Below are 27,992 nucleotides of genomic sequence, written 5' to 3' on the forward strand. Positions count from 1 at the left end.
ATTGGAACCGGTTTTGGGAGAGGTGGGACCAGTACAAACCGGACGGTCTGCACCTGGGCAGGACCGGAACCAATGTCCGAGGGGGAGTGTTTGCTAGTGCTGTTGGGGAGGAGTTAAACTAATATGGCAGGGGGATGGGAACCAATGCAGGGAGACAGAGGGAGACAAAAAGGAGGCAAAAGCAAAAGACAGAAAGGAGATGAGGAAAAGTGGAGGGCAGAGAAACCCAAGGCAAAGAACAAAAAGGGCCACTGTACAGCAAAATTCTAAAAGGACAAAGGGTGTTAAAAAAACAAGCCTGAAGGCTTTGTGTCTTAATGCAAGGAGTATCCGTAATAAGGTGGATGAATTAACTGTGCAAATAGATGTTAACAAATATGATGTGATTGGGATTACGGAGACGTGGCTCCAGGATGATCAGGGCTGGGAACTCAACATCCAGGAGTATTCAACATTCAGGAAGGATAGAATAAAAGGAAAAGGAGGTGGGGTAGCATTGCTGGTTAAAGAGGAGATTAATGCAATAGTTAGGAAAGACATTAGCTTGGATGATGTGGAATCTATATGGGTAGAGCTGCAGAACACCAAAGGGCAAAAAACGTTAGTGGGAGTTGTGTACAGACCTCCAAACAGTAGTAGTGATGTTGGGGAGGGCATCAAACAGGAAATTAGGGGTGCATGCAATAAAGGTGCAGCAGTTATAATGGGTGACTTTAATATGCACATAGATTGGGCTAACCAAACTGGAAGCAATACGGTGAAGGAGGATTTCCTGGAGTGCATAAGGGATGGTTTTCTAGACCAATATGTCGAGGAACCAACTAGGGGGGAGGCCATCTTAGACTGGGTATTGTGTAATGAGAGAGGATTCATTAGCAATCTCATTGTGTGAAGTCCCTTGGGGAAGAGTGACCATAATATGGTGGAATTCTGCATTAGGATGGAGAATGAAACAGTTAATTCAGAGACCATGGTCCAGAACTTAAAGAAGGGTAACTTTGAAGGTATGAGGCGTGAATTGGCTAGGATAGATTGGTGAATGATACTTAAGGGGTTGACTGTGGATGGGCAATGGCAGACATTTAGAGACCGCATGGATGAACTACAACAATTGTACATTCCTGTCTGGCGTAAAAATAAAAAAGGGAAGGTGGCTTAACCGTGGCTATCAAGGGAAATCAGGGATAGTATTAAAGCCAAGGAAGTGGCATACAAATTGGCCAGAAATAGCAGCGAACCTGCGGACTGGGAGAAATTTAGAACTCAGCAGAGGAGGACAAAGGGTTTGATTAGGGCAGGGAAAATGGAGTACGAGAAGAAGCTTGCAGGGAACATTAAGGCGGATTGCAAAAGTTTCTATAGATATGTAAAGAGAAAAAGGTTAGTAAAGACAAACGTAGGTCCCCTGCAGTCAGAATCAGGGGAAGTCATAACAGGGAACAAAGAAATGGCAGACCAATTGAACAAGTACTTTGGTTCGGTATTCACTAAGGAGGACACAAACAACCTTCCGGATATAAAAGGGGTCAGAGGGTCTAGTAAGGAGGAGGAACTGAGGGAAATCTTTATTAGTCGGGAAATTGTGTTGGGGAAATTGATGGGATTGAAGGCCGATAAATCCCCAGGGCCTGATGGACTGCATCCCAGAGTACTTAAGGAGGTGGCCTTGGAAATAGCGGATGCATTGACAGTCATTTTCCAACATTCCATTGACTCTGGATCAGTTCCTATCGAGTGGAAGGTAGCCAATGTAACCCCACTTGTTAAAAAAGGAGGGAGAGAGAAAACAGGGAATTATAGACCGGTCAGCCTGACCTCAGTAGTGGGTAAAATGATGGAATCAATTATTAAGGATGTCATAGCAGCGCATTTGGAAAGAGGTGACATGATAGGTCCAAGTCAGTATGGATTTGTGAAAGGGAAATCATGCTTGACAAATCTTCTGGAATTTTTTGAGGATGTTTCCAGTAAAGTGGACAAGGGAGAACCAGTTGATGTGGTGTATTTGGACTTTCAGAAGGCTTTCGACAAGGTCCCACACAAGAGATTAATGTGCAAAGTTAAAGCACATGGGATTGGGGATAGTGTGCTGACGTGGATTGAGAACTGGTTGTCAGACAGGAAGCAAAGAGTAGGAGTAAATGGGTACTTTTCAGAATAGCAGGCAGTGACTAGTGGGGTACCGCAAGGTTCTGTGCTGGGGCCCCAGCTGTTTACATTAATGATTTAGACGAGGGGATTAAATGTAGTATCTCCAAATTTGTGGATGACACTAAATTGGGTGGCAGTGTGAGCTGCGAGGAGGATGCTATGAGGCTGCAGAGTGACTTGGATAGGTTAGGTGAGTGGGCAAATGCATGGCAGATGAAGTATAATGTGGATAAATGTGAGGTTATCCACTTTGGTGGTAAAAACAGAGAGACAGACTATTATCTGAATGGTGACAGATTAGGAAAAGGGGAGGTGCAACGAGACCTGGGTGTCATGGTACATCAGTCATTGAAGGTTGGCATGCAGGTACAGCAGGCGGTTAAGAAAGCAAATGGCATGTTGGCCTTCATAGCGAGGGGATTTGAGTACAGGGGCAGGGAGGTGTTGCTACAGTTGTACAGGGCCTTGGTGAGGCCACACCTGGAGTATTGTGTACAGTTTTGGTCTCCTAACTTGAGGAAGGACATTCTTGCTATTGAGGGAGTGCAGCGAAGGTTCACCAGACTGATTCCCGGGATGGTGGGACTGACATATCAAGAAAGACTGGATCAACTGGGCTTTTATTCACTGGAGTTCAGAAGAATGAGAGGGGACCTCGTAGAAACGTTTAAAATTCTGACGGGTTTAGACAGGTTAGATGCAGGAAGAATGTTCCCAATGTTGGGGAAGTCCAGAACCAGGGGTCACAGTCTAAGGATAAGGGGTAAGCCATTTAGGACCGAGATGAGGAGAAACTTCTTCACCCAGAGAGTGGTGAACCTGTGGAATTCTCTACCACAGAAAGTTGTTGAGGCCAGTTCACTAAATATATTCAAAAGGGAGTTAGATGAAGTCCTTACTACTAGGGGGATCAAGGGGTATGGCGAGAAAGCAGGAATGGGGTACTGAAGTTGCATGTTCAGCCATGAACTCATTGAATGGAGATGCAGGCTAGAAGGGCTGAATGGCCTACTCCTGCACCTATTTTCTATGTTTCTATGTTTCTGTGTTAATAGCAATATGTTGCTATGAATTCTTCAGCAAAGAACCCATGAAGCAAATACATTACACAAGATAACTGCAGCTGAGTGTAAAGTCACTAACAGGGTACATTTGTAGCCACCTGGGCACTGGCCCAAACCACGCTCACCGTCACTGTACGGAATCATTCATCAGCTTCGTTACAAACACAATCAGCACTCACTTTGTTATTCACCAGCAGTTCCATGGGTCGCTTCCGCCTCTCCAGCAGGACGAGCTCATTGGCTTGTCCGGACACGGCGTAGGAGAAAGGGGTTCCAATCCCCGCGGTGGTCATGGTCCGCAGCCAGAGGCAGATGGTCAGCTTGAACAGCTCCGGCAGGGTCCCCTTCAGCCTGGCATACATGTAGTTGGTCCGCACTGGGAAGGAGATTTTGTAACCTTCCTGCAATTTATACACTGCCGTTTCTGTCGGGGAAGAATGAAAAATGCCTGATTTTAGCCTTTGCGATCGCACGTCTCGGAGTCAGAAGATCACGGGTTCGAGTATCGCTCCAGAGACTTGAGCACGGAATCCAGGTCCGACACTCCCAGTGAGTGCTGAGGGAGCGCCGCACAGTCAGAGGAGCAGTGCTGAGGGAGTGCCGCACTGTCGGAGGGGCAGTGCTGAGGGAGTGCCGCACTGTCGGAGGGGCAGTGCTGAGGGAGTGCCGCACTGTCAGAGGGGCAGTACTGAGGGAGTGCCGCACTGTCGGAGGGGCAGTGCTGAGGGAGTGCCACACTGTCGGAGGGGCAGTGCTGAGGGAGTGCCGCACTGTCGGAGGGGTAGTACTGAGGGAGCACCATACTGTCGGAGGGGCAGTGCTGAGGGAGCGCCGCACTGTCGGAGGAGCAATGCTGAGGGAGTGCCACACTGTCGGAGAGGCAGTACTGAGGGAGCGCCGCACTGTCGGAGGGGCAGTGCTGAGGGAGTGCCGCACTGTCGGAGGGGCAGTGCTGAGGGAGCGCCGCACTGTTGGAGGGGCAGTACTGAGGGAACGCCGCACTGTCGGAGGGACAGTACTGAGGGAGCGCCGCACTGTCGGAGGGACAGTACTGAGGGAGTGCCGCACTGTCGGAGGGACAGTACTGAGGGAGCGCCGTACTGTCGGAGGGGCAGTACTGAGGGAGCGCCGCACGGTCGGAGGGACAGTACTGAGGGAGCGCCGTACTGTCGGAGGGGCAGTGCTGAGGGAGTGCCGCACTGTCGGAGGGACAGTACTGAGGGTGTGCTGCCTGGACCCTAAGCTCTGGAATTCCCTCCCTAAACCTCTCTGCCTCCGAGCCCATTGTGGGGCAAAGGAAGAGTTGGATGCATGAGGCGACAGTTGGAGGGACGCAGAATTCTCGGAGGGTTGTTGGACTCGAGCAGCACTTTAAGGAAATATCTGACCTATTTTTTAATAAATGCAAGGTATTGTTGGTATGAAGCAGTTGACTCAAAAGTGGCCATTGTAACTCGGGATTCAAGCTAGATCCTGGAGTCACACTGGTTTGCACTCACTGCAGTATACCTCCAGTCTAAAGGCCTTGACCTGACCCACTTCCCTGCTACAACAACAACAACAACTTGTATTTGTATAGCGCCTTTAATGTAGTGAAACGTCCCAAGATCCTTCACAGGAGTGTTATGAGACAAACAATATGCATAAGGAGAAATTAGGGCAGGTGGCCAAAAGCTTGGTCAAAGAGGTGGGCTTTAAGGAGCATCTTGAAGGAGGACAGAGAGATAGAGAGGTGGAGAGGTTTAGGGAGGGAGTTCCAGAGCTTGGGGCCCAGGCAACAGAAGGCACGGCCACCGATGGTGGAGTGATTATAATCAGGGATGCTCAGGAGGGCAGAATTAGAGGAGCGCAGACATCTCGGGGGGTTGTGGGGCTGGAGGAGATTACAGAGATAGGGAGGGGCGAGGGCCATGGAGGGATTTGTAAACAAGGATGAGAATTTTGAAATTGAGGCATTGCTTAACCGGGAGCCAATGTAGGTCAGCGAGCACAGGGGGTGATGGGTGAGTGGGACTGAGTGCGAGTTAGGACACGGGGCAGCGAGCACAGGGGGTGATGGGTGAGTGGGACTTGGTGCGAGTTAGGACACGGGGCAGTGAGCACAGGGGGTGATGGGTGAGTGGGACTCGGTGTGAGTTAGGATACGGGGCAGCGAGCACAGGGGTGATGGGTGAGTGGGAATCGGTGTGAGTTAGGACACGGGGCAGCGAGCACAGGGAGTGATGGGTGAGCGGGACTCGGTGTGAGTTAGGACACGGGGCAGCGAGCACAGGGGGTGATGGGTGAGTGGGACTCGGTGCGAGTTAGGACACGGGGCAGCGAGCACAGGGGGTGATAGGTGAGCGGGACTTGGTGCGAGTTAGGACACGGGGCAGCGAGCACAGGGGGTGATGGGTGAGCGGGACTCGGTGTGAGTTAGGACACGGGGCAGCGAGCACAAGGGGTGATGGGTGAGCGGGACTCGGTGCGAGTTAGGACACGGGGCAGCGAGCACAGCGGGTGATGGGTGAGCGGGACTCGGTGTGAGTTAGGACACGGGGCAGCGAGCACAGGGGGTGATAGGTGAGCGGGACTCGGTGTGAGTTAGGACACGGGGCAGCCGAGTTTTGGATCATCTTCAGTTTACGTCGGGTAGAATGTGGGAGGCCAGCCAGGAGTGCATTGGAGTACTCGAGTCTGGAGGTAACAGAGGCACGGATGAGGGCTTCAGCAGCGGATGAGCAGAGGCAGGGGCGGAGGTAACATAGGCTCTACCAGCTGAAATTTAATGAACATCAAACCGTGGGGAGACGCACACCTGCGTTCCCTCGATACCCGCCCCCGGGAGGCAATGCTCTGTGCCAGGGGTGCCCATGGGAAATCCAGCCTCAGTACCTCCCCCACCCCTGGTCTGACCATTAACCTTTGACCTACCCCCCCAGCCCTACCTTTCTCCAGGTGATCGATGCGTTGGTGCAGGGATTCCAGCTGTTCCTCCAGCTGTTGCCTTTGCCGCTCACTCCTGCTCTGCAGGAAGGACCGCTCTTTTTCCAGCTCCGAGAGTTTGGCGAGCAGCTGCGCCTCCAGCTCCTGGACCTTCAGGTAGAGGTGTCCCCGGAGGGCGCCAGGCAGTGCCATGGTCGAGGAAATGTTGCCCCGAGCCAGCAGCTCCCCCTGCTCCCCGAGGGTGGGGGGGAACAAAAGAACAATCACCATCATTGCGATCACAGGCCAGAGAACAGCGATTATCACCAGGCTGGTGGGCGTAGTCACGGTAACCGTGCCTGGACACTGGACACTAGGCCTCACCTGACCAGCACTGACCTGGGCCCTGGTTGGCCCACTCTACCTTAGGTCACAGATCACAGGTCACCACCTAGGCTCCAGTCGGCTGACCCCGTGGCATCCAATTGTACAATTCTCAACTTTAAGACACAAATTCAAATTTCAGACGGTGGGGTCAGAGAATGGAAGATGGGGTCAGACAGAGGGGAACGTTGCCATAATGGTATTCCATACCAGTATTTAACATTCGATCAAATTCCTCTCTGATATATCGTTAGCTGTGGCTCAGTGGGTCTCACTCTCGTCTCTGAGTCAGAGGGTTGTGGGTTCAATTCTCCGGCTCCAAGAACTTGAGCACAAAATTCTAGGCTGACACTCCAGTGCAGTACTGAGGGAGCGCCGCACTGTCGGAGGGGCAGTACTGAGGGAGCGCTGCACTGTCGGAGGGGCAGTACTGAGGGAGCGCCGCACTGTCAGAGGGGCAGTACTGAGGGAGCGCCGCACTGTCGGAGGAGCAGTACTGAGGGAGTGCCGCACTGTCGGAGGGGCAGTACTGAGGGAGCGCCGCACTGTCGGAGGAGCAGTACTGAGGGAGCGCTGCACTGTCGGAGGGGCAGTACTGAGGGAGCGCCGCACTGTTGGAGGGGCAGTACTGAGGGAGCGCCGCACTGTCGGAGGAGCAGTACTGAGGGAGCGCCGCACTGTCGGAAGGGCAGTACTGAGGGAGCGCCGCACTGTCGGAGGGGCAGTACTGAGGGAGCGCCGCACTGTCGGAGGAGCAGTACTGAGGGAGCGCTGCACTGTCGGAGGGGCAGTACTGAGGGAGTGCCGCACTGTCGGAGGGGCAGTACTGAGGGAGCGCCGCACTGTCGAAGGAGCAGTACTGAGGGAGCGCTGCACTGTCGGAGATCTCATCTTTCAGATGAGACGTTAAACCGAGGCCCCGTCTGCTCTCTCAGGTGGATGTAAAAGATCCCGTGGCATTATTTTGAGGAAGAGCAGGGGAGTTCTCCCCGGTGTCCTGGCCAATATTTATCCTCAATCAACATCACTAAAACAGATTATCTGGTCATTATCACATTGCTGTGTGTGGGAGCTTGCTGTGCGCAAATTGGCTGCTGTGTTTCCCACATTACAACAGTGACTACACTCCAAAAGTACTTCATTGGCTGTAAAGCGTTTTGAGACGTCCGGTGGTGATGAAAGGCGCTATATAAATGCAAGTCTTTCCTTTTCCTTACATTCTAATGCGACAGAGTTTGATTGGAGTGCGGTTAATGTTTGAACACGGACTGCAGCAACTGCAAAAGATCTCCTCGGCTGACTGGGTTGGCCACAGAAAGTGGCAGCGGGAATGGTTCCTGCACCAGCCCAGCACCTCGTCGCCAATCAAACCACGGGTTGACAGATGGGCTTCCTGGAGCCGTCAGTGCCGACACACCTTCACAGTCTGTGACACTCCATCTGTTCTCAGCCTCCGTCCAACTGCCTGCAACATGCAGCACCTCATCCCAAAAACACCTGCATTTCTATAGCCTCCTCAAGGCTTCGCAAAGCGCTTTACAGCCAATTAAGTACTTTTGGAGTGTAGTCACTGTTGTAATGTGGGAAACACAGCAGCCAATTTACGCACAGCAAGCTCCCACACACAGCAATGTGATAATGACCCAGATAATCTGTTTTAGTGATGTTGAATGAGGGATAAATATTGGCCCCAGGACACCGGGGAGAACTCCCCTCCTCTTCTTCAAAATAGTGCCATGGGATCTTTTACACCCACCTGAGAGAGCAGACGGGGCCTCGGTTTAACGTCTCATCCAAAAGACGGCACCTCCGACAGTGCGGCGCTACCTCAGTACTGCCCCTCCGACAGTGTGGCACTCCCTCAGTACTGCCCCTCCGGCGCTCCCTCAGTACTGCCCCTCTGACAGTGCGGCGCTCCCCCAGTACTGCACTGGGAGAGTCGGCCTGGTTTTGTGCTCAGTCTCTGAAGTGGGGACTTGAACCCGCGACCTTCTGACTCAGAGGCGCATTGTGGTGCAGACTCGATGGACTGAATGGCCTCCTCTTGTGCTGTACGATTGTGTGATTCTATCTGCAGCAGTGTGTATCAGGAGCTCTGTGCACGGTCAGCCATAGGATAACTTATTTGTTCTTCCTCTATTCAGATTCCGTGCTGAATTGATGCATTTTTCTGTTTCCCTGGAGTAATGACATCATCTGTTATTAAATCTTTCACAGCAAAGCAACTCAACAGAGAGAGAGAGAGAGAGAGAACAGGAGAGGGAGAGAGATAGAGATAGAGAGAGAGAGAGAGAGGGAGCAGGAGAGAGGGAGAGACAGAGAGAGAGAGAGAGAGCAGGAGAGAGAGAGAGACAGAGAGAGAGCGAGATAGCAGGAGAGAGAGAGAGACAGAGAGCGAGCGACAGAGAGAGAGAGAGACAGAGAGAGAGAGAGAAAGAGCAGGAGAGAGAGAGAGACAGAGATAGAGAGACAGAGAGAGAACAGGAGAGAGAGAGAGACAGAGAGATAGAGAGACAGAGAGAGAGAAAGAGAGAGAGAGAGAGAAAGGGAGAGAGAAAGGGTGAATGTGAAGGAGAGCGAGAGAGAGACAGAGAGAGAGAGAGAGAGAGACAGAGCAGGAGAGATAGAGAGAGAGAGAGAGAGACAGAGCAGGAGAGAGAGAGAGAGATAGAGAGAGAGAAATAGATAGAGACAGAAAGAGAAGGAGAGCGAGGGAGAGACAGAGAGAGAGAACGAGAGAAAGAGCAGGAGAGATAGAGAGAGTAGGATAGAGAGCGAGAGCGAGAGAGTGCTGCAGTCTATACAAACACATAACTGCACATTCAAACAGAGTAAAATCAGACGTCAGAATGGAAGGAGAAGGAAAGAACATGTAAGGAGATAAAAGAGAAATAAATACAAGAGACAGAGAGAGCAAAGACAGAATCAGAGAGAGCGGAGAAGAGGGAGAGAAAGAGGGAGAGAGAGAAAGACAAAGAACAGTGAAGGAGAGAGATATGGGGGACAACTGAAGGAAGGGAGGGGATGGAGGGAGTGGAGGAGAGAGAGAGGGAAGGTGGAAGTAGAGGAGAGAGAGAGGGATAAGAACATAAGAAATAGAAACAGGAGTAGGCCATACGGCCCCTCGAGCCTGCTCCGCCATTCAATACGATCATGGCTGATCTGATCATGGACTCAGGTTCACTTCCCCGCCCGCTCCCCATAACCCCTTGTCCCCTTATCGTTCAAGAACTGTCTATCTCTGTCTTAAATTTATTCAATGTCCCAGCTTCCACAGATTCCACAGATTTACAATGGACGGCCCCTTATTCTCAGATCATGCCCCCTAGTTCTAGTCTCCCCCATCAGTGGAAACATCCTCTCTGCAACCACCTTGTCAAGCCCCCTCATAATCTTATACATTTCGATAAGATCACCTCTCATTCTTCTGAATTCCAATGAGTAGAGGCCCAACCTACTCAACCTTTCCTCATAAGTCAACCCCCTCATCCCCGGAATCAACCGAGTGAACCTTCTCTGAACTGCCTCCAAAGCAAGTATATCCTTTTGTAAATATGGAAACCAAAACTGCACGCAGTACTCCAGGTGTGGCCTCACCAATACCCTGTATAACTGTAGCAAGACTTCCCTGCTTTTATACTCCATCCCTTTTGCAATAAAGGCCAAGATACCATTGGCCTTCCTGATCACTTGCTGTACCTGCATACTATCCTTTTGTGTTTCATGCACAAGTACCCCCCAGGTCCCGCTGTACTGCGGCACTTTGCAATCTTTCTCCATTTAAATAATAACTTGCTCTTTGATTTGCGATGGTGGGAGTGGAGGAGAGAGAGAGGGGGATGGTAGATGGCAGGCAGTGCCAGTTTCACAGCACAAGGATCCCAAGGTGACTGGGAACCTGCTCCGGGAGTGGGATCACTCCGGGAGTGGGATCACTCTCCATTCTGCCTGATTCAGGTCCACTCACAAGTGGTGTTGCTAAGATTGAGACGTTGAACCCTCCCTACCCCCGGGCCCCCTCGTCCTGGGGTTCTGCTTTATCCAGGTCTACGCTGACATTTCCCCTTAGTGTTCGGAAATTCATTATAAAATGATGCGACTGTTGATGCCTTCGGAGAATTCTTTAATGGCAATCTGGGACTTTCCTCTGAGTGAGAAATGATTCATGTATTGCAAGAGTTACGCCTGAACTGTGTGTAATAAAGTGCGTGCGTCTAATCACTGAGACGGTGTGGGAGAGGGTTAAAAATAACATTGGGCTGATGTGCTGCAGGTGTTCAATATGTAATGGCAATGTACCAGCAGTGAGCGAGACGGCTAGCCTGAGGGGCATGCAGTAGTTATGTGGCTGGACTAATAATCCGTGCGTTCAAACCCCACCAGGGCAGTTTGTGAATTCAAGCTGAATTTTCTAACACAATCTGGAAATACAAAGCTGGTCTCAGTCAGGGTAACTGCCAAGCCGGGTGATGCTTGTCGCAAAAACCCAACTGGTTCACTAAAAGAAAGCCCTGAATTTCTATAGCGCCCTTCACCATCACCAGACGTCCCAAAGCACTGCACAGCCAATTAAATACTTCTTTGAAGTGCAGTCACTGTCGTAATGTAGGAAACACGCCAGCCAATTTGCGCACGGCAAGCTCCCACAAACAGCAATGTTCATCTCCGTCCTCCGTGCCTCAGCTCATCTGCTGCTGAAACCCTCATCCGTGCCTCTGTTGCCTCTAGACTCCACTATTCCAACTCACTCCTGGCTGGCCTCCCACATTCTGCCCTCCGTAAACTTAAGGTAATTCAAAACTCGGCTGCCTGTGTCCTAACTCGCACCGAGTCCCGCTCACACATCACCTGGTCCGGCAACGCCTCGATTAAAGAATTCTCATCCTTGTTTACAAATCCCTCCATGACCTTCACCCCTCCCTATCTCTGTAATCTCCTCCAACCCCACAACCCCCCGAGATATCTGCACTCCTCTAATTCTGCCCTCCTGAGCATCCCTGATTATAATCGCTCCACCATCGGTGGCCGTGCCTTCTGTTGCCTGGGCCCCAAGCTCTGGAACTCCCTCCCTAAACCTCTCCGCCTCTCTACCTCTCTCTCCTCCTTAAAACCGACCTCGTCACCTGCCCTAATATTGCCTTATGTGGCTCAGTGTCAAATTTTGCTTTATAATACTCACTTTGGGAGATTTTACTATGTTAAAGTGGCTATATAAATGGAAATTATTGTTGTTGAATAACGAGTATGCTTGGATCAGGGCTTATTCAACAGATTAACAGGAGCCAGTTTGCAGATTATACACTGTAGTTTAGACACAAACGGCAGTACACTGTAAGCATGAACAACAGGAGCACTTAATAAATAGTGCATAAGAACATAAGAAATAGGAGCAGGAGTCGGCTATTCGGCCCCTCGAGCCTGCTCCGCCATTTAATACGATCATGGCTGATCCAATTATGGACTCAGCTCCACTTCCCTGCCCGCTCCCCATAACCCCTTATCCCCTTATCGGTTAAGAAACTGTCTATTTCTGTCTTAAATATATTCAATGTCCCAGCTTCCACAGCTCTCTGAGGCAGTGAATTCCACAGATTCACAACCCTCTGAGAGAAGAAATTTCTTCTCATCTCAGTTTTAAATGGGCAGCCCCTTATTTTAAGATTATGCCCCCTAGTTCTAGTCTCCCCCATCAGTGGAAACATCCTCTCTGCATCCACCTTGTCAAGCCCCCTCGGAATCTTATACGTTTCGATAAGATCACCTCATTCTTCTGAATTCCAATGAGTAGAAGCCCAACCTACTCAACCTTTCCTCATAAGTCAACCCCCTCATCCCCAGAATCAACCGAGTGAACCTTCTCTGAACTGCCTCCAAAGCAAGTATATCCTTTCGTAAATATGGAAACCAAAACTGCACGCAGTATTCCAGGTGTGGCCTCACCAATATCCTGTATAACTGTAGCAAGACTTCTCTGCTTTTATACTCCATCCCCTTTGCAATAAAGGCATCTCATAAAGCTCATTAGAACTTGGTATTCTCTCAAGGTGAAACCTAACAGGAGTACACAACATGAGAACAAGACCCTACTAACTGGGAGCATGAGTGCCTGGGCCACAGGTTTATTTATCAACTTAGTACTCCAAGCAGGAGTTCGCTGCAAGAGGTCTGATTGGAAATGAGTTCATTAGAATTCAACACAAATTAGACAGAATTGACAGTGCGTGATGGGAATTCAGTATCTGTGGGAGCTTGCTGTGCGCATACTGGCTGCCTACATGTTTCCTACATTACGACAGTGACTACATTTCAATAGTACTTCATTGGCTGTATAACACTTTGGGATGTCTGACGATCGTGAAAGGCGCTATATAAATGCAAGTCTTTCTTTCTTTTTATTTTGGTGTAATGTGTGCCCCAGTGAGCATGCTCACGGGTTGGTAGAGCTGTTGAGTTGGGAGTGGCTCAGCCAGTCACGTGATGTTCAATAAAAGCCCGGCCGGTTGGGTTCGGGGGATCCACGATGGGTCAGGTGGTTGTGAGCCTGGTGGATGAACCGGTAATGGGTAGTGTGATTGTTAAACCTTTGCTAATAAACCAACTAGTTCTTAATAGCAATGTGTTGCTATGGATTCTTCAGCAAAGAACCAATGAAGCGAATACATTACACAGCCCAAAAAAGACCAGCAAGGCAGAATCTGATGACAAGAACAAACTGGAAGCTTTGCTTTTATCCGAGGTTTGATCGACCCATGAAGCAAATACATTGCAGTTGGGAATGAATGGGAAGAGATGGTCTGTTAGATTCTAGCTATTGGGAGAAAACAGGGGCACCAGCACCTCACAAACCCGCGACCTCTACCCCCTAGAAGGACAAGGGCAGCAGGCGCATGGGAACACCACCACCTCCACGTTCCCCTCCCAGTCACACACCATCCCGACTGGGAAATATATCGGCCGTTCCTTCATCGTCGCTGGGTCACAATCCTGGAACTCCCTCCCTAACAGCACTGTGGGAGCACCTTCACCACACGGACTGCAGCGGTTCAAGAAGGCGGCTCACCACCACCTTCTCAAGGGGCAATTAGGGAAGGGCAATAAATGCCGGCCTGGCCAGCAACGCCCACATCCCAGGAACAATTTTTTTTTTAATTGAGACTGAAATTCATTTCCTTGAAGCTGGCTGCAGGATTTTGAAATAGCTTTTCAATTATTTATTAACACATTTGATGAGACCAGTTCCTGTCTCTGTTAGCAATGGCTCTCAGCTCTTTCTATTCAGATGCAGTGCTCCTTGTTACGGCCTCTCACCAGACAGAGGGTGTTTAATCAATCTGCAAAGCCCAAGGATATAAATTCATAATGATGCATATTTATAAAGAAGAAAAAAAATCATTACATCAGGGTAAGACTGTAGAGCACTGGAGGAAATAGTTATAATTTTATTAATTCATTCTTTCAAAGTGTAACAATACTGTGCTTCTTTCATTTCTTCGATGTCCTCCCTACCTTGCTCACACCATTTTTAAAATTCATTCACAGGAGGCAGGCATTGCCGGCAAGGCCAGAGTTGATTGGCCGTCCCGAATCGCCCTCGAGAAGGTGAACCACCTTGGTGGTGCCTTGCTGGCCCATTTCACAGGCCAGTTAACAGTCAACATATCGGTTCAGACCAGGTACTACCCTGAAGGATATTAGTAAAAACAGATGTGGTTTGGGGTTTTACAAAACCCAGTAGTTCCGTGGCCATCTTTACTGATGCTAGCTTTTAAAATATTTTATTGAATTTAAATTCCCCAGCTGCCTTGGTGGGATTTGAACTCTCGTCTCCGGATCATTAATCTGGGTCTCTGTATTACTGGTCCAGTAACGTACCTGTAATGTATTCGCTTCGTGGGTTCTTTGCTGAAGAATCCATAGCGACACATTGCTATTAAGAACTCGTTGGTTTATCAGCAAAGGTTTAACAATCACGCTACACAATACCCGTTCATCCATCGGGTCTCACAACCACCTGCCCCATCGTGGATCCCCCAAACCCAACTGGCTGGGGTTTTATTGAGTCTTGTGAATATCACGTGACTGGCTAAAGCACTCACAACTCAACAGCTCTACAACTACTTTTGTGCAAAACTATAAATCAAGTGCCCCTTATTAAAGGGGCACTAAAACCGACAAATTATACAAATTAAACTTTTAGCATTAAATGGATCAAATTAAAATTTGGTTGCCGGGGGTGATGATGCACTCCAGTCCCTCCGGCGCCCACCTCTCGAGGAAGGCCGCGAGCGTACCGGTGGACACCGCGTGCTCCATCTCCAGGGACACCCTGGCCCGGATGTAACCGCGGAAGAGAAGCAGGCAGTCGGGCTGAACGACCCCCTCGACCGCCCGCTGCCTGGACCGGCTGATGGCCCCCTTGGCCAGGCCCAGGAGCAGTCCTACGAGGAGGCCCTCGGACCTACCCGCTCCCCTCCGCACAGGGTGCCCAAAGATCAGGAGCAGTCCCACGAGGAGGCTGTCCGATTTGGGCGACAGCTCTACAAACCTATGAGCATACGCACGGGTGCATACATTACAATAATCACAATGCCACCGTAACCCGCAGTGCTGATTCGTCAGGAAGTGTTGACAGGCTATTCGACCAGGAGGGCACCACAAACGAGCCCGCCCTTGTCCTCCAGCGGGGGTGACGGTGGATTATCCCCCCCTGTGGGACTGTTGGTGCAGGCGGCTCCAGTCCAGGATCGAAGTGATTGGTTCAGTGTGGCCCCGCCCCGGACTGTGCCACTTGGAGGTGGGGGGGGGTACAATTCACGATTACTTCACATACAGAGAACAATAAATTGTTGGACTGTTTGCGATTGTTTATCTCACGAGGCGAGGGGGAAAAGCCTGAGGCTCCCAACATGGGGCGCAAACGCTTCAGGTCCCCAACACACGAAAATAAGGGGCAGGACACGATCACCTGGCCCATCGATCCAACCTACACAGTCACGATCCATGAAGATTAGAACCCCTCCCCCCAACCGAACAATACCACCTCCCCCCACCCCACCCCACGGATCCCCCCCAACCCACCGATACCCCCCGACCCACCGATCCCCCCCCGACCCACCGATCCCCCCCGACCCACCGATCCCCCCCGACCCACCGATCCCCCCCGACCCACCGATCCCCCCCCGACCCATCGATCCCCCCGACCCACCGATACCCCCCGACCCACCGATCCCCCCCGACCCACCGATCCCCCCCCGACCCACCGATCCCCCCCCGACCCACCGATACCCCCCGACCCACCGATCCCCCCCCGACCCACCGATCCCCCCCGACCCACCGATCCCCCCCGACCCACCGATCCCCCCCCGACCCATCGATCCCCCCGACCCACCGATACCCCCCGACCCACCGATCCCCCCCGACCCATCGATCCCCCCGACCCACCGATCCCCCCCGACCCATCGATCCCCCCGACCCACCGATACCCCCCGACCCACCGATCCCCCCCCCGACCCATCGATCCCCCCGACCCATCGATCCCCCCGACCCACCGATCCCCCCCGACCCACCGATCCCCCCCCAACTCACCGATCCCCCCCGACCCACCGATCCCCCCCGACCCACCGATCCCCCCCCGACCCACCGATCCCCCCCCCGACCCACCGATCCCCCCCCGACCCACCGATCCCCCCCGACCCACCGATCCCCCCCGACCCACCGATCCCCCCCCGACCCACCGATCCCCCCCCCGACCCACCGATCCCCCCCAACACACCGATCCCCCCCGACCCACCGATCCCCCCGACCCACCGATCCCCCCCCGACCCACCGATCCCCCGACCCACCGATCCCCCCCCGACCCACCGATCCCCCCCGACCCACCGATCCCCCCCCCGACCCACCGATCCCCCCCCCGACCCACCGATCCCCCTCAGACCCACCGATCCCCCCCGACCCACCGATCCCCCCCGACCCACCGATACCCCCCCGACCCACCGATACCCCCCCGACCCACCGATCCCCCCCCCGACCCACCGATCCCCCCCCGACCCACCGATCCCCCCCCGACCCACCGATCCCCCCCCCGACCCACCGATCCCCCCCGACCCACCGATCCCCCCGACCCACCGATCCCCCCCGACCCACCGATCCCCCCCGACCCACCGATCCCCCCCGACCCACCGATCCCCCCCCGACCCACCGATCCCCCCCGACCCACCGATCCCCCCCGACCCACCGATCCCCCCCGACCCACCGATCCCCCCCCGACCCACCGATCCCCCCCCGACCCACCGATCCCCCCCCCGACCCACCGATCCCCCCCCGACCCACCGATCCCCCCCAACACACCGATCCCCCCGACCCACCGATCCCCCCCGACCCACCGATCCCCCCCCCGACCCACCGATCCCCCCCCGACCCACCGATCCCCCCCCCGACCCACCGATCCCCCTCAGACCCACCGATCCCCCCCGACCCACCGATCCCCCCCCGACCCACCGATCCCCCCCCGACTCACCGATCCCCCCCGACCCACCGATCCCCCCCCGACCCACCGATCCCCCCCCAACCCACCGATCCCCCCCGACCCACCGATACCCCTCAGACCCACCGATCCCCCCCGACCCACCGATCCCCCCCGACCCACCGATACCCCTCAGACCCACCGATCCCCCCCCGACCCACCGATCCCCCCCGACCCACCGATCCCCCCGACCCACCGATCCCCCCCCAACCCACCGATCCCCCCCGACCCACCGATACCCCTCAGACCCACCGATCCCCCCCCGACCCACCGATCCCCCCCGACCCACCGATCCCCCCGACCCACCGATCCCCCCCGACCCACCGATCCCCCCCCGACCCACCGATACCCCCCCCGACCCACCGATCCCCCCGACCCACCGATACCCCCCGACCCACCGATACCCCCCGACCCACCGATCCCCCCCCGACCCACCGATCCCCCCCGACCCACCGATCCCCCCCCGACCCACCGATCCCCCCCCCGACCCACCGATACCCCCCCGACCCACCGATCCCCCCCGACCCACCGATCCCCCCCGACCCACCGATCCCCCCCGACCCACCGATCCCCCCCGACCCACCGATTCCCTCTGACCCACCGATTCCCCCCGACCCACCGATCCCCCCCGACCCACCGATCCCCCCCGACCCACCGATCCCCCCCGACCCACCGATCCCCCCCGACCCACCGATACCCCCCGACCCACCGATCCCCCCCGACCCACCGATACCCCCCCGACCCACCGATTCCCCCCGACCCACCAATCCCCCCCCCCCCCCAGGACCCACCGATCCCCCCCAGGACTCACCAATTCCCCCAGGACCCACCGATACACTCCCCACCCCGATCCACCGATACCCCCCGACCCACCAATCCCCCCCCCCCCGACCCACTAATCCCCCCCCCCGACCCACCGATTCCCCCAGGACCCACCGATAACCTCCCGACCCATCAACCCCACCGCCCCCCCAACCCACCAATACCTCCCCGAACCACCAATACCCCCCAGGACCCACCGACATCCCCCAGGACCCTGTCCGGTGATCGGGACCAGCCCAGGTGATCACTCGGTGTCTGCTTCTCACTAAACTGTATCTTCGGCAAGAAGCAGAAGGGAATGGATGAGCTGTCCCTCAAACACATGGCTTAAGTATCATCATGAGGGATCTCTGAATTGGAATTCAATTCAAGCCGCGGGATTAAATCTTTTTATTGACAAAGCAAATGACCAATTTTATGCTTTGGCAAGGGGCCAATTCAATTAGCAGCTTCGATACCCACAGGACCGAGAGGCACTGAGTTCCTGCGGCTTGTGTGATTAATCTGCTAATTGGACTGATGCACATCCATTCCACAATGTGACCCGGCCCTACTGACAGTCTCTGTCTGACCCATTGACAATCTCTCTCCCACCTATTGGTCTCACTTGGTATGGTTCTAATGAGCTGCTTATGGGCCCCAATGATTCTGTAACTGGGATACATCCGAGAGGTGGACCATTTTTCCGTGTATCACGTATAGGGACCCAGTGGATTTTATGATGTGATTTCTCTCTTTGACCATAAACAGGTTAACATCTGTTTAAATAACAGACAGGGATGTCACGCAAACACATTAAATCACAAGTAAGAACATAAGAAATAGGAGCAGGAGTCAGCCATTCGGCCCCTCGAGCCTGCTCCACCATTCAATGAGATCACGGCTGATCTTCGACCTCAACTCCACTTTCCCGCCCGATCCCCATATCCCTCGATTCCCTTAATATACAAAAATCTATCGATCTCAGCCTTGAATATACTCAACGACTGAGCCTCCAGATCCCTCTGGGGCAGAGAATTCCAAAGATTCACCACCCTCTGAGTGAAGAAATTTCTCCTCATCTCAGTCCTAAATGGCCGACCCCTTATCCTGAGACTGTGACCCCTGGTTCTAGACTCCCCAGCCCGGGGGAAACACACTCCCTGCATCTACCCTGACAAGCCCTGTAAGAATGTTGTATGTTTCAATGAGATCACCTCATTCTTCTAAACGCTAGAGAATATCAGCCTAGTCTACTCAATCTCTCCTCATAGGACAATCCCCCCATCCCAGGAATCAGTCTGGTGAACCTTCGCTGCACTCCCTCTGTGACAAGTATTTCCTTCCTTAGGTAAGGAGACCAGAACGGTGCACAATACTCCAGGTGTGGTCTCACCAGGGCCCGATATAATTGCAGCAAAGCTGCCTTACTCCTGTACTCCAACCCCCTCGCAATAAAGGCCAACATACCATTTGCTCTCCTAATTGCTTGCTGTGCCTGCTGTTAACTTTCAATGATTGGTGTACAAGCACACTCGGAGATTACCGACGGTCAACTCTATTTTAATCTTCGCTGCCCACCCTGTGCTAACTCTACACACCGTTTTATAACCGGGTCATGGGAAGAGAAGAAAGAAAGAAGGAAGGGAAGGAGGGTGGGGAAATCACACAGTTTCTGCTGGGGGAATGGGTTTCGAACTCCCCCCACGGTGGTACCAGATATGAAGGCAGCCACTGACTGGAAGCACTAAATGAGCAGTCAGGACTGTAACCAAATCAGTTCAATGCGCTTGACACAACATTACCGTGATTGTATTAGTTTAGGTTGTGATGATTTAAAAGAGAAATGATTCTATTGGATTGTGCACTGACCCATCGATGTATTTTACTGGGTCTGTCACGCTCTACATCTCACTGTTTGTAAAAACACCAAAAAAAAAACCACAAGTGAACAAAGTCGGCAAACGAGGGAATGAAGACCATCACTTCTCCCGAACGTCTGATGGTCAGATAACCCGGCCTCTCTCGGGAAAGGATCGCTCAATCGCAGGAACGCCCAGCAACAGCAGCAATTCAAAAAAAAGAAAGATCTTGCATTTATATAGCACCTTTGACAACCTCAGAAGGTCCCAAAGCACTTTACAGCCAATGAGGTACTCTCAAAGTGCAGTCACTGACGTAATGTGGGAAACGCAGCAGCCAGTTTGTGCAAAGCAAGCTCCCACACACAGCGATGTGATAATGAACAGATATTCTGTTTTTGTGATGTTTGTTGAGGGATAAATATCGGGTTATGCCCTGCTCTTCTTTGAAATAGTGCCATGGGATTTTTTACATCCATCTGAGAGCGCAGACGGGGCCTCGGTTTAACGTCTCGTCTGAAAGACAGCTACTCCGACAGTGCGGCGCTCCCTCAGTACTGCCCCTCCGACAGTGCGGCGCTCCCTCAGTACTGCCCCTCCGACAGTGCGGCGCTCCCTCAGTACTGCCCCTCCGACAGTGCGGCGCTCCCTCAGTACTGCCCCTCCGACAGTGCGGCACTCCCTCAGTACTGCCCCTCCGACAGTGCGGCGCTCCCTCAGTACTGCCCCTCCGACAGTGCGGCGCTCCCTCAGTACTGCCCCTCCAACAGTGCGGCGCTCCCTCAGTACTGTCCCTCCGACAGTGCGGCACTCCCTCAGTACTGCCCCTCCGACAGTGCGGCACTCCCTCAGTACTGCCCCTCCGACAGTGCGGCGCTCCCTCAGTACTGCCCCTCTGACAGTGCAGCACTCCCTCAGTACTGTCCCTCCAACAGTATGGTGCTCCCTCAGTACTGCCCCTCCGACAGTGCGGCGTTCCCTCAGTACTGTCCCTCCGACAGTGCGGCACTCCCTCAGTACTGCCCCTCCAACAGTGCGGCGCTCCCTCAGTACTGTCCCTCCGACAGTGCGGCGCTCCCTCAGTACTGCCCCTCCGACAGTGCGGCGTTCCCTCAGTACTGCCCCTCTGATAGTGCGGCGCTCCCTCAGTACTGTCCCTCCGACAGTGCGGCACTCCCTCAGTACTGCCCCTCCGACAGTGCGGCACTCCCTCAGTACTGCCCCTCCGACAGTGCGGCGCTCCCTCAGTACTGCCCCTCTGACAGTGCAGCACTCCCTCAGTACTGTCCCTCCAACAGTATGGTGCTCCCTCAGTACTGCCCCTCCGACAGTGCGGCGTTCCCTCAGTACTGTCCCTCCGACAGTGCGGCACTCCCTCAGTACTGCCCCTCCGACAGTGCGGCACTCCCTCAGCACTGCCCGCTCCCTCAGAACTGCACTGGGAGTGTTAGTCTAGATTATGGGTTCAAATCTCTGAGGTAAGATTTGAACCCATGACCGTCTGACTCCACGGTCGGAGTGCGACCCAGTGAGCTAAGGCTACAGGGGGCACAGCCTGCATTTCTCACCAGTTCCACCATTGTGACTGCAGCATAAAAAGCACTCGGCAATCTGCGAGTGTGTCTCCTGTACTCAGAGAGCTGGGTGAGTTGCTGGCTGTGGCTGCTATCACAGCCTAGAGAAGGTAGGTGAGTTGTTTCATGGTCACTGCAATCGCCTGTCCCGGGGTGTCAGTGATTACTGGCGGCTGAGGTCAATGGGAGCTCGACGATATTCAGTTATACCCTGACTGTTGGGCAAGGTTAGAAGGACCAGCTGGTCCTTTCCTGTCTGGTCGTTCCCATATGTTCCTAAGGAAGTCCCGTCAATTCTCATCCCTGCATTTAAAATCTACATCCTAGTCCCTTTGTCCCAGTCTGTCCCAGGAATACACGCTGCAATGGGCAAAAACTGGAAATAAAACCCAAGAAGCAAAAATGGAGGCGTTTGGAGAAACAACTCATTGAGCACTTTGCTCCGGCGGAGAAAATACATTTAACATGAGAACAAACGCTGGAAATACTCAGCAGGTCAGTGTCTGAACTGGGAAAGATTTGAACCCCTGACCTTCTGACTCCAAGGCTACCCATGTACTTGGGTTGGGATTCCTCAGTCACAACCGGTGTCCCAGACAAGCAGCATGAACCGAGTCGACCAGCAATCCTTCTCTTTCAGAGAACAGAAGGATTAGGAGCAGGAGTCGGCCATTCGGCCCCTCGAGCCTGCTCCGCCATTCAATAAGATCATGGCTGATCTTCGACCTCAACTCCACTTTCCCGCCCGATCCCCATATCCCTCGATTCCCTTAATATCCAAAAATCTATCGATCTCAGCCTTGAATATACTCAGAGACTGAGCCTCCACAACTCTCTGGGGCAGAGAATTCCAAAGATTCACCACCCTCTGAGTGAAGAAGTTTCTCCTCATCTCAGTCCTAAATGGCCGACCCCTTATCCTGAGACTGTGACCCCTGGTTCTAGACTTCCCAGCCCGGGGGAAACATCCTCTCTGCATCTACCCTGTCAAATTCTGTAATAATTTTATACGTTTCAATGACAGACTAGTACACTTGTTGTGTATTTGCAGAATTTTCTGCTTTTACTTAACGTGTTGGAACACACATACTCAGACTTGCATGGACACATGTACACACCCACACACACAAACGGGTACACAATTACAAGTGCACATATACAGACTAACCCACAGATATACACATGTGTCAGCACACACACAGAGCAAACTACAAATAATATATTTTTTAAATAAGCTTTTGTATCCTTAAATTTCTCCCTCAAATTGTGAACTTGAGAATCAGAATCCTTTCAGATCGACATTCTTCTCAAAATCGTACCGAATGGAAGAGAGCACAGAATCAGTGCTCTCAGTGTGGGCCCCATGTTCAGGGGCAGAGCAGAGAGACGGTCCCTGAGATCTTCTCCAGCTCCGGGGGCTCGAATTTCAAAACCTTTCTCGCTCGCTGTGAATTTGCTGTGAATTTAATAACCAGCCAGCCCTCACTGTTCTCAGCCTCGATAATGCAATCTCTTCTTGCCCTCCCCCTTCAGCCTCGTTTGCATTCAATCCATCTGACATTTCAGAGCCTTCCTAATCTTCAAAGGCCGAGATCTAATGTGACCTTTCTATTTGAAGTGGGTAGCCTGATGAACCCAGCAATGTCACACCCACAGAAAGAATATACCCGGAAGAAAGTTTCAACAAATAAAAGAGGGAGGCTGGGTGAGGCAAGTTAATTATTAGCCTTTAATCAAAGTTCAAACCCAGGTCCAGGCAGGTAAAAGGCTTCTCTGTGTCTGGCTACAGGTGCCCTGTGCAAAATGTGTCTGAGCGGCTTAATCCAGTTCCCAGAGGATGTGGGGCAGAATGAATGTATCGCCTCCGCCCCCCTCGCCAGTCAGCACCTGAGGCATTTAAATTCGCAATCACACTCAGAAAGGCAATGGGGGAGATACCCACTGGGTTACAGCCTAAAGCCATCTGAAAGTAACGAGATTCTGATATCAAACAGGGAACAACAGAATTTAAAAACATCACACTAGTGCATGCACACATACACACACCCACACACACCCTCACACACTCACACACACACGCTTTCTCACACACAGTCACACACACCCACACACTCACACATCCACACACACTCACATACACTCACACACACACACACACATACACACACTCACGCACACATCCACACACACACACTCACACACATTCACACACACCCACACACACACACCTTCACACACACTCACACACTCACACACACACCCACACACATTCACACACATTCACACACACCCACACACACTCACACACACATTCACACACACTCACACACACACATCCACACACACTCACTCACACACACACACACACCAACACACTCACATACACACCCACACACCCACACACACACACACTCACACACACACACTCACACATACACACACACACACGTACACTCATGTACCCACACACACTCACACACACACACACTCCCACACACACACATTCACACATACACACACACACATACACTCACGTAAATACACACTCACGTAAATACACACTCACATGTACACACACACACACACATACATGTATGTACACATGTACTTACACATATGCACACACACACACATGCACACATTCTCATAACTGTTGTGGGAGGTTAGCACTTCACTGGACGGAGTGCTAAGTCGATTATACCGATAAATGCCAAAACACAGGCATGCAGACATGGCTACAGATGCACACACATGTACTTCAGAGAACTGCAGGTGTGATTGTCCTGATCAATTTCCAATGGTAAGTAGGAATTTGAGACAGAGTTGGTTCTGTCAATTGACAATTTTCAGTTCAATATATAATCACTCTATCATAGTTCCATAAACAATCGTTGACTCTGCTTTCAAGCCCTTGGTTGTCTTGCTCCGTGTCTGCATGGACTAATATGGCTATAGAACGTCGAGCCTCGTGTGAGCAATCTCCTTAGGTGCAGGTAAATTCCGCTTTACATAACATAAGAACATAAGAATTAAGAACAGGAGTAGTCCATCTAGCCCCTCGAGCCTGCTCCGCCATTCAACAAGATCATGGCTGATCTGGCCGTGGACTCAGCTCCACTTACCCGCCCGCTCCCCATAACCCTTAATTCCCTTATTGGTTAAAAATCTATCTATCTGTGATTTGAATACATTCGATGAGCTAGCCTCAACTGCTTCCCTGGGCAGAGAATTCCACAGATTCACAACCCTCTGGGAGAAGAAATTCCTTCTCAACTCGGTTTTAAATTGGCTCCCCCGTATTTTGAGGCTGTGCCCCCTAGTTCTAGTCTCCCCGACCAGTGGAAACAACCTCTCTGCCTCTATCTTGTCTAACCCTTTCATTATTTTAAATGTTTCTATAAGATCACCCCTCATCCTTCTGAACTCCAACGAGTAAAGACCCAATCCACTCAATCTATCATCATAAGGTAACCCCCTCATCTCCGGAATCAGCCTAGTGAATCGTCTCTGTACCCCCTCCAAAGCTAGTATATCCTTCCTTAAGTAAGGTGACCAAAACTGCACACAGTACTCCAGGTGTGGCCTCACCAATACCCTATACAGTTGCAGAAGGACTTCCCTGCTTCTGTACTCCATCCCTCTCGCAATGAAGGCCAACATTCTATTCGCCTTCCTGATTACCTGCTGCACCTGCAAACTAACTTTTTAGGATTCATGCACAAGGACCCCCAGGTCCCTCTGCACTGCAGCATGTTGTAATTTCTCCCCATTCAAATAATATTCCCTTTTACTGTTTTTTTTTCCAAGGTGGGTGACCTCACATTTTCCGACATTGTATTCCATCTGCCAAACCTTTGCCCATTCGCTTAACCTATCTAAATCTCTTTGCAGCCTCTCTGTGTCCTCTACACAACCCGCTTTCCCACTAATCTTTGTGTCATCTGCAAATTTTGTTACACTACACTCTGTCCCCTCTTCCAGGTCATCTATGTATATTGTAAACAGTTGTGGTCCCAGCACCGATCCCTGTGGCACACCACTAACCACCAATTTCCAACCCAAAAAGGACCCATTTATCCCGACTCTTTACTTTCTGTTAGCCAGCCAATTCTCTATCCATGCTAATACATTTCCTCTGACACCGCGTACCTCTATCTTCTGCAGTAACCTTTTGTGTGGCACCTTATCGAATGCCTTTTGGAAATCTAAATACACCACATCTATCGGTACACCTCTAACCACTATGCTCGTTATATCCTCAAAGAATTCCAGTAAATTAGTTAAACATGATTTCCCCTTCATGAATCCATGTTGCGTCTGCTTGATTGCACTATTGCTATCTAGATGTCCTGCTATTTCTTCCTTAATGATAGCTTCAAGCATTTTCCCCACTACAGATGTTAAACTAACCGGCCTATAGTTACCTGCCTTTTGTCTGCCCCCTTTTTTAAACAGAGGTGTTACATTAGCTGCTTTCCAATCTGCTGGTACCTCCCCAGAGTCCAGAGAATTTTGGTAGATTATAACGAATGCATCTGCTATAACTTCCGCCATCTCTTTTAATACCCTGGGATGCATTTCATCAGGACCAGGGGACTTGTCTACCTTGAGTCCCTTTAGCCTATCCAGCACTACCCCCCTAGTGATAGTGATTATCTCAAGGTCCTCCTTTCCCACATTCCCATGACCAGCAATTTTTGCCATGGTTTTTGTGTCTTCCACTGTGAAGACCGAAGCAAAATAATTGTTAAGGTCTCAGCCATTTCCACATTTCCCATTATTAAATCCCCTTCTCATCTTCTAAGGGACCAACATTTACTTTAGTCACTCTTTTTCATTTTATATATCTGTAAAAGCTTCAAAAAAGTACTTCATTGGCTGTAAAGCGCTTTGGGACGTCCTGAGATGGTGAAAGGTGCTATAGAAATTATCCTTTTTTCAACAGTTACTCATCTACACTGTTAACTGAATCATATTGGGAGCAAAAGTCTGAAAGGACTTGGAAAAAATATAAAAGTAGAGAGTATATAGAGCACACATTCACTTTCATAACATCACATGTGCATTTATTACACTTTAAGCCCGATGAGTTATAAATCTTCAGTTAGCTGTCAAACACCACTCATCCCACCAATGAACAGCCCAGATTACTAAGCTTGTAAATTAGAAGTATAACATTTGAGCATCATTATTTATTACTGTGATGGAGGGCAGGCTGTAAATGTGACCTTCTGCATTACATGAATCACACATTTACATGAAAGCTTCATAGACCAGCTAAATGCTAACGTCGTTTTCTTGTTGGATAAGAGTGAGTATGGGAATTCACCTCACTGAGGCCATCTGTACTGTTCATCAACAGCATCTGCCCACAAATCAATTCCGCTCTGCCCACAAATCTGAATTTGCTGCAATTTTAAAACATTACACAAATGCCTCTGTGCTGAGCAAACTATTCTCTCCGCCAATATCTCCTGATTTACATATCACAAAATGTTCATCATGTTTACCTGAAGAATCCTTATGGATGTGATTATAATTCATATACATAAGAACATAAGAAATAGGAGCAGGAGTCAGTCATTCGGCCCCTCGAGCCTGCTCTGCCATTCTATAAGATCATGGCAGATCTGATCATGGACTCAGCTCCACTTCCCTGCCCACTCCCCATTATCCTTTATTCTCTTATCGCTCAAAAATCTGTCTATCTCCACCTTAAATATATTCAATGACCCAGCCTCCACAGCTCTCTGGGGCAGTGAATTCCAAAGATTCATGACCCTTTGAGAGAAGAAATTTCTCCTCATCTTAGTTTTAAATGGGCGGCCCCTTATTCTGAAACTATGCCCCCTAGTTCTAGATTTCCCCACGAGGGGAAACATCCTCTCTGCATCTACCCTGTCAGAGCCCTAATTGCCATGCACTGTGACTATTTTTACCATGCCTCTCCACCCCTACCTCAGCTCTGAAACCCTCATCCATGCTCTTGTTACGCCCAGACTCAACTATTCCAAAGCTTTCCTGGATGACCTCCCAGTTCCCATTCTCCATAAACTTGAGTTCATTCAAAACCCCTGTGCTTGCCGAATTATCATCCTCATGTTCAAATCCCTCCATGTTCTCACTCCTCCAGCCCTACAACCCTCCAAGATCTCTGCAATCCTCTAAATATCCCTCGTGTGCCTCCCCCACTCCTCTCACACCTTCATCGATGGCCGTGCCTTCAGCTGCCTGGGCTCTAAGTTCTTGAATTCCCTCCCTAAACCTCTCCGCCTCTCTCTCCTCCTTTAAGGCACTGCTTAAAACCTACCTCTTTGACCAAGCTTTCAGTCACCAGTACTAATGTCGCCTTCTCAGTGTCAGTTTTTTGTCTGAAATGTCTTGGGACATATTACTACATTAAAGGTGCTACAAAAATGAAAGTTGTTGTTGTATAAGTGTCAAAAGACTCATCCTGAGGAGAGCTTGCACCGGCAAGTTGTGAAGACGTTTGCTTTCACTCACGAGTGAAAAATGTCCATAATTCCCAACATCAGACTGACAAACAGAATGCTCAGTGCATCCCTGGGAAATATCATTTTATTAGCAGCGAGATTTGGCAGGAAATGTGATAGTAATAAAATGGAGCATAAGTTGCAGTGTAACAATTGGAAATGTAAAACATATTTCCCACAACACACTGAACATTCTGCTTAGTATGCTGACTATGTTTTTGAGGTTTAGAAAATAT

General features: G+C 51.4%; 1 protein-coding gene across 1 annotated transcript in view; it reads right to left on the reverse strand.

Annotated features, from left to right (window-relative positions):
* The window catches only part of LOC139230310 (neuronal pentraxin-2-like), a 48,874-nt gene that overhangs the window by 5,961 nt on the left and 14,921 nt on the right, over positions 1-27,992 (reverse strand). The window contains exons 4-5 of the mRNA XM_070862134.1: positions 6,143-6,368; positions 3,395-3,639 (exon numbers count right to left, since the gene is read on the reverse strand). Coding sequence (XP_070718235.1) covers positions 3,395-3,639; positions 6,143-6,368 — 471 coding nt within the window. The remainder of the gene's footprint in view (positions 1-3,394; positions 3,640-6,142; positions 6,369-27,992) is intronic.

The sequence above is a fragment of the Pristiophorus japonicus genome, chromosome 19 (assembly GCF_044704955.1).
Source record: "Pristiophorus japonicus isolate sPriJap1 chromosome 19, sPriJap1.hap1, whole genome shotgun sequence".
Taxonomy (NCBI): Eukaryota; Metazoa; Chordata; class Chondrichthyes; family Pristiophoridae; genus Pristiophorus; species Pristiophorus japonicus.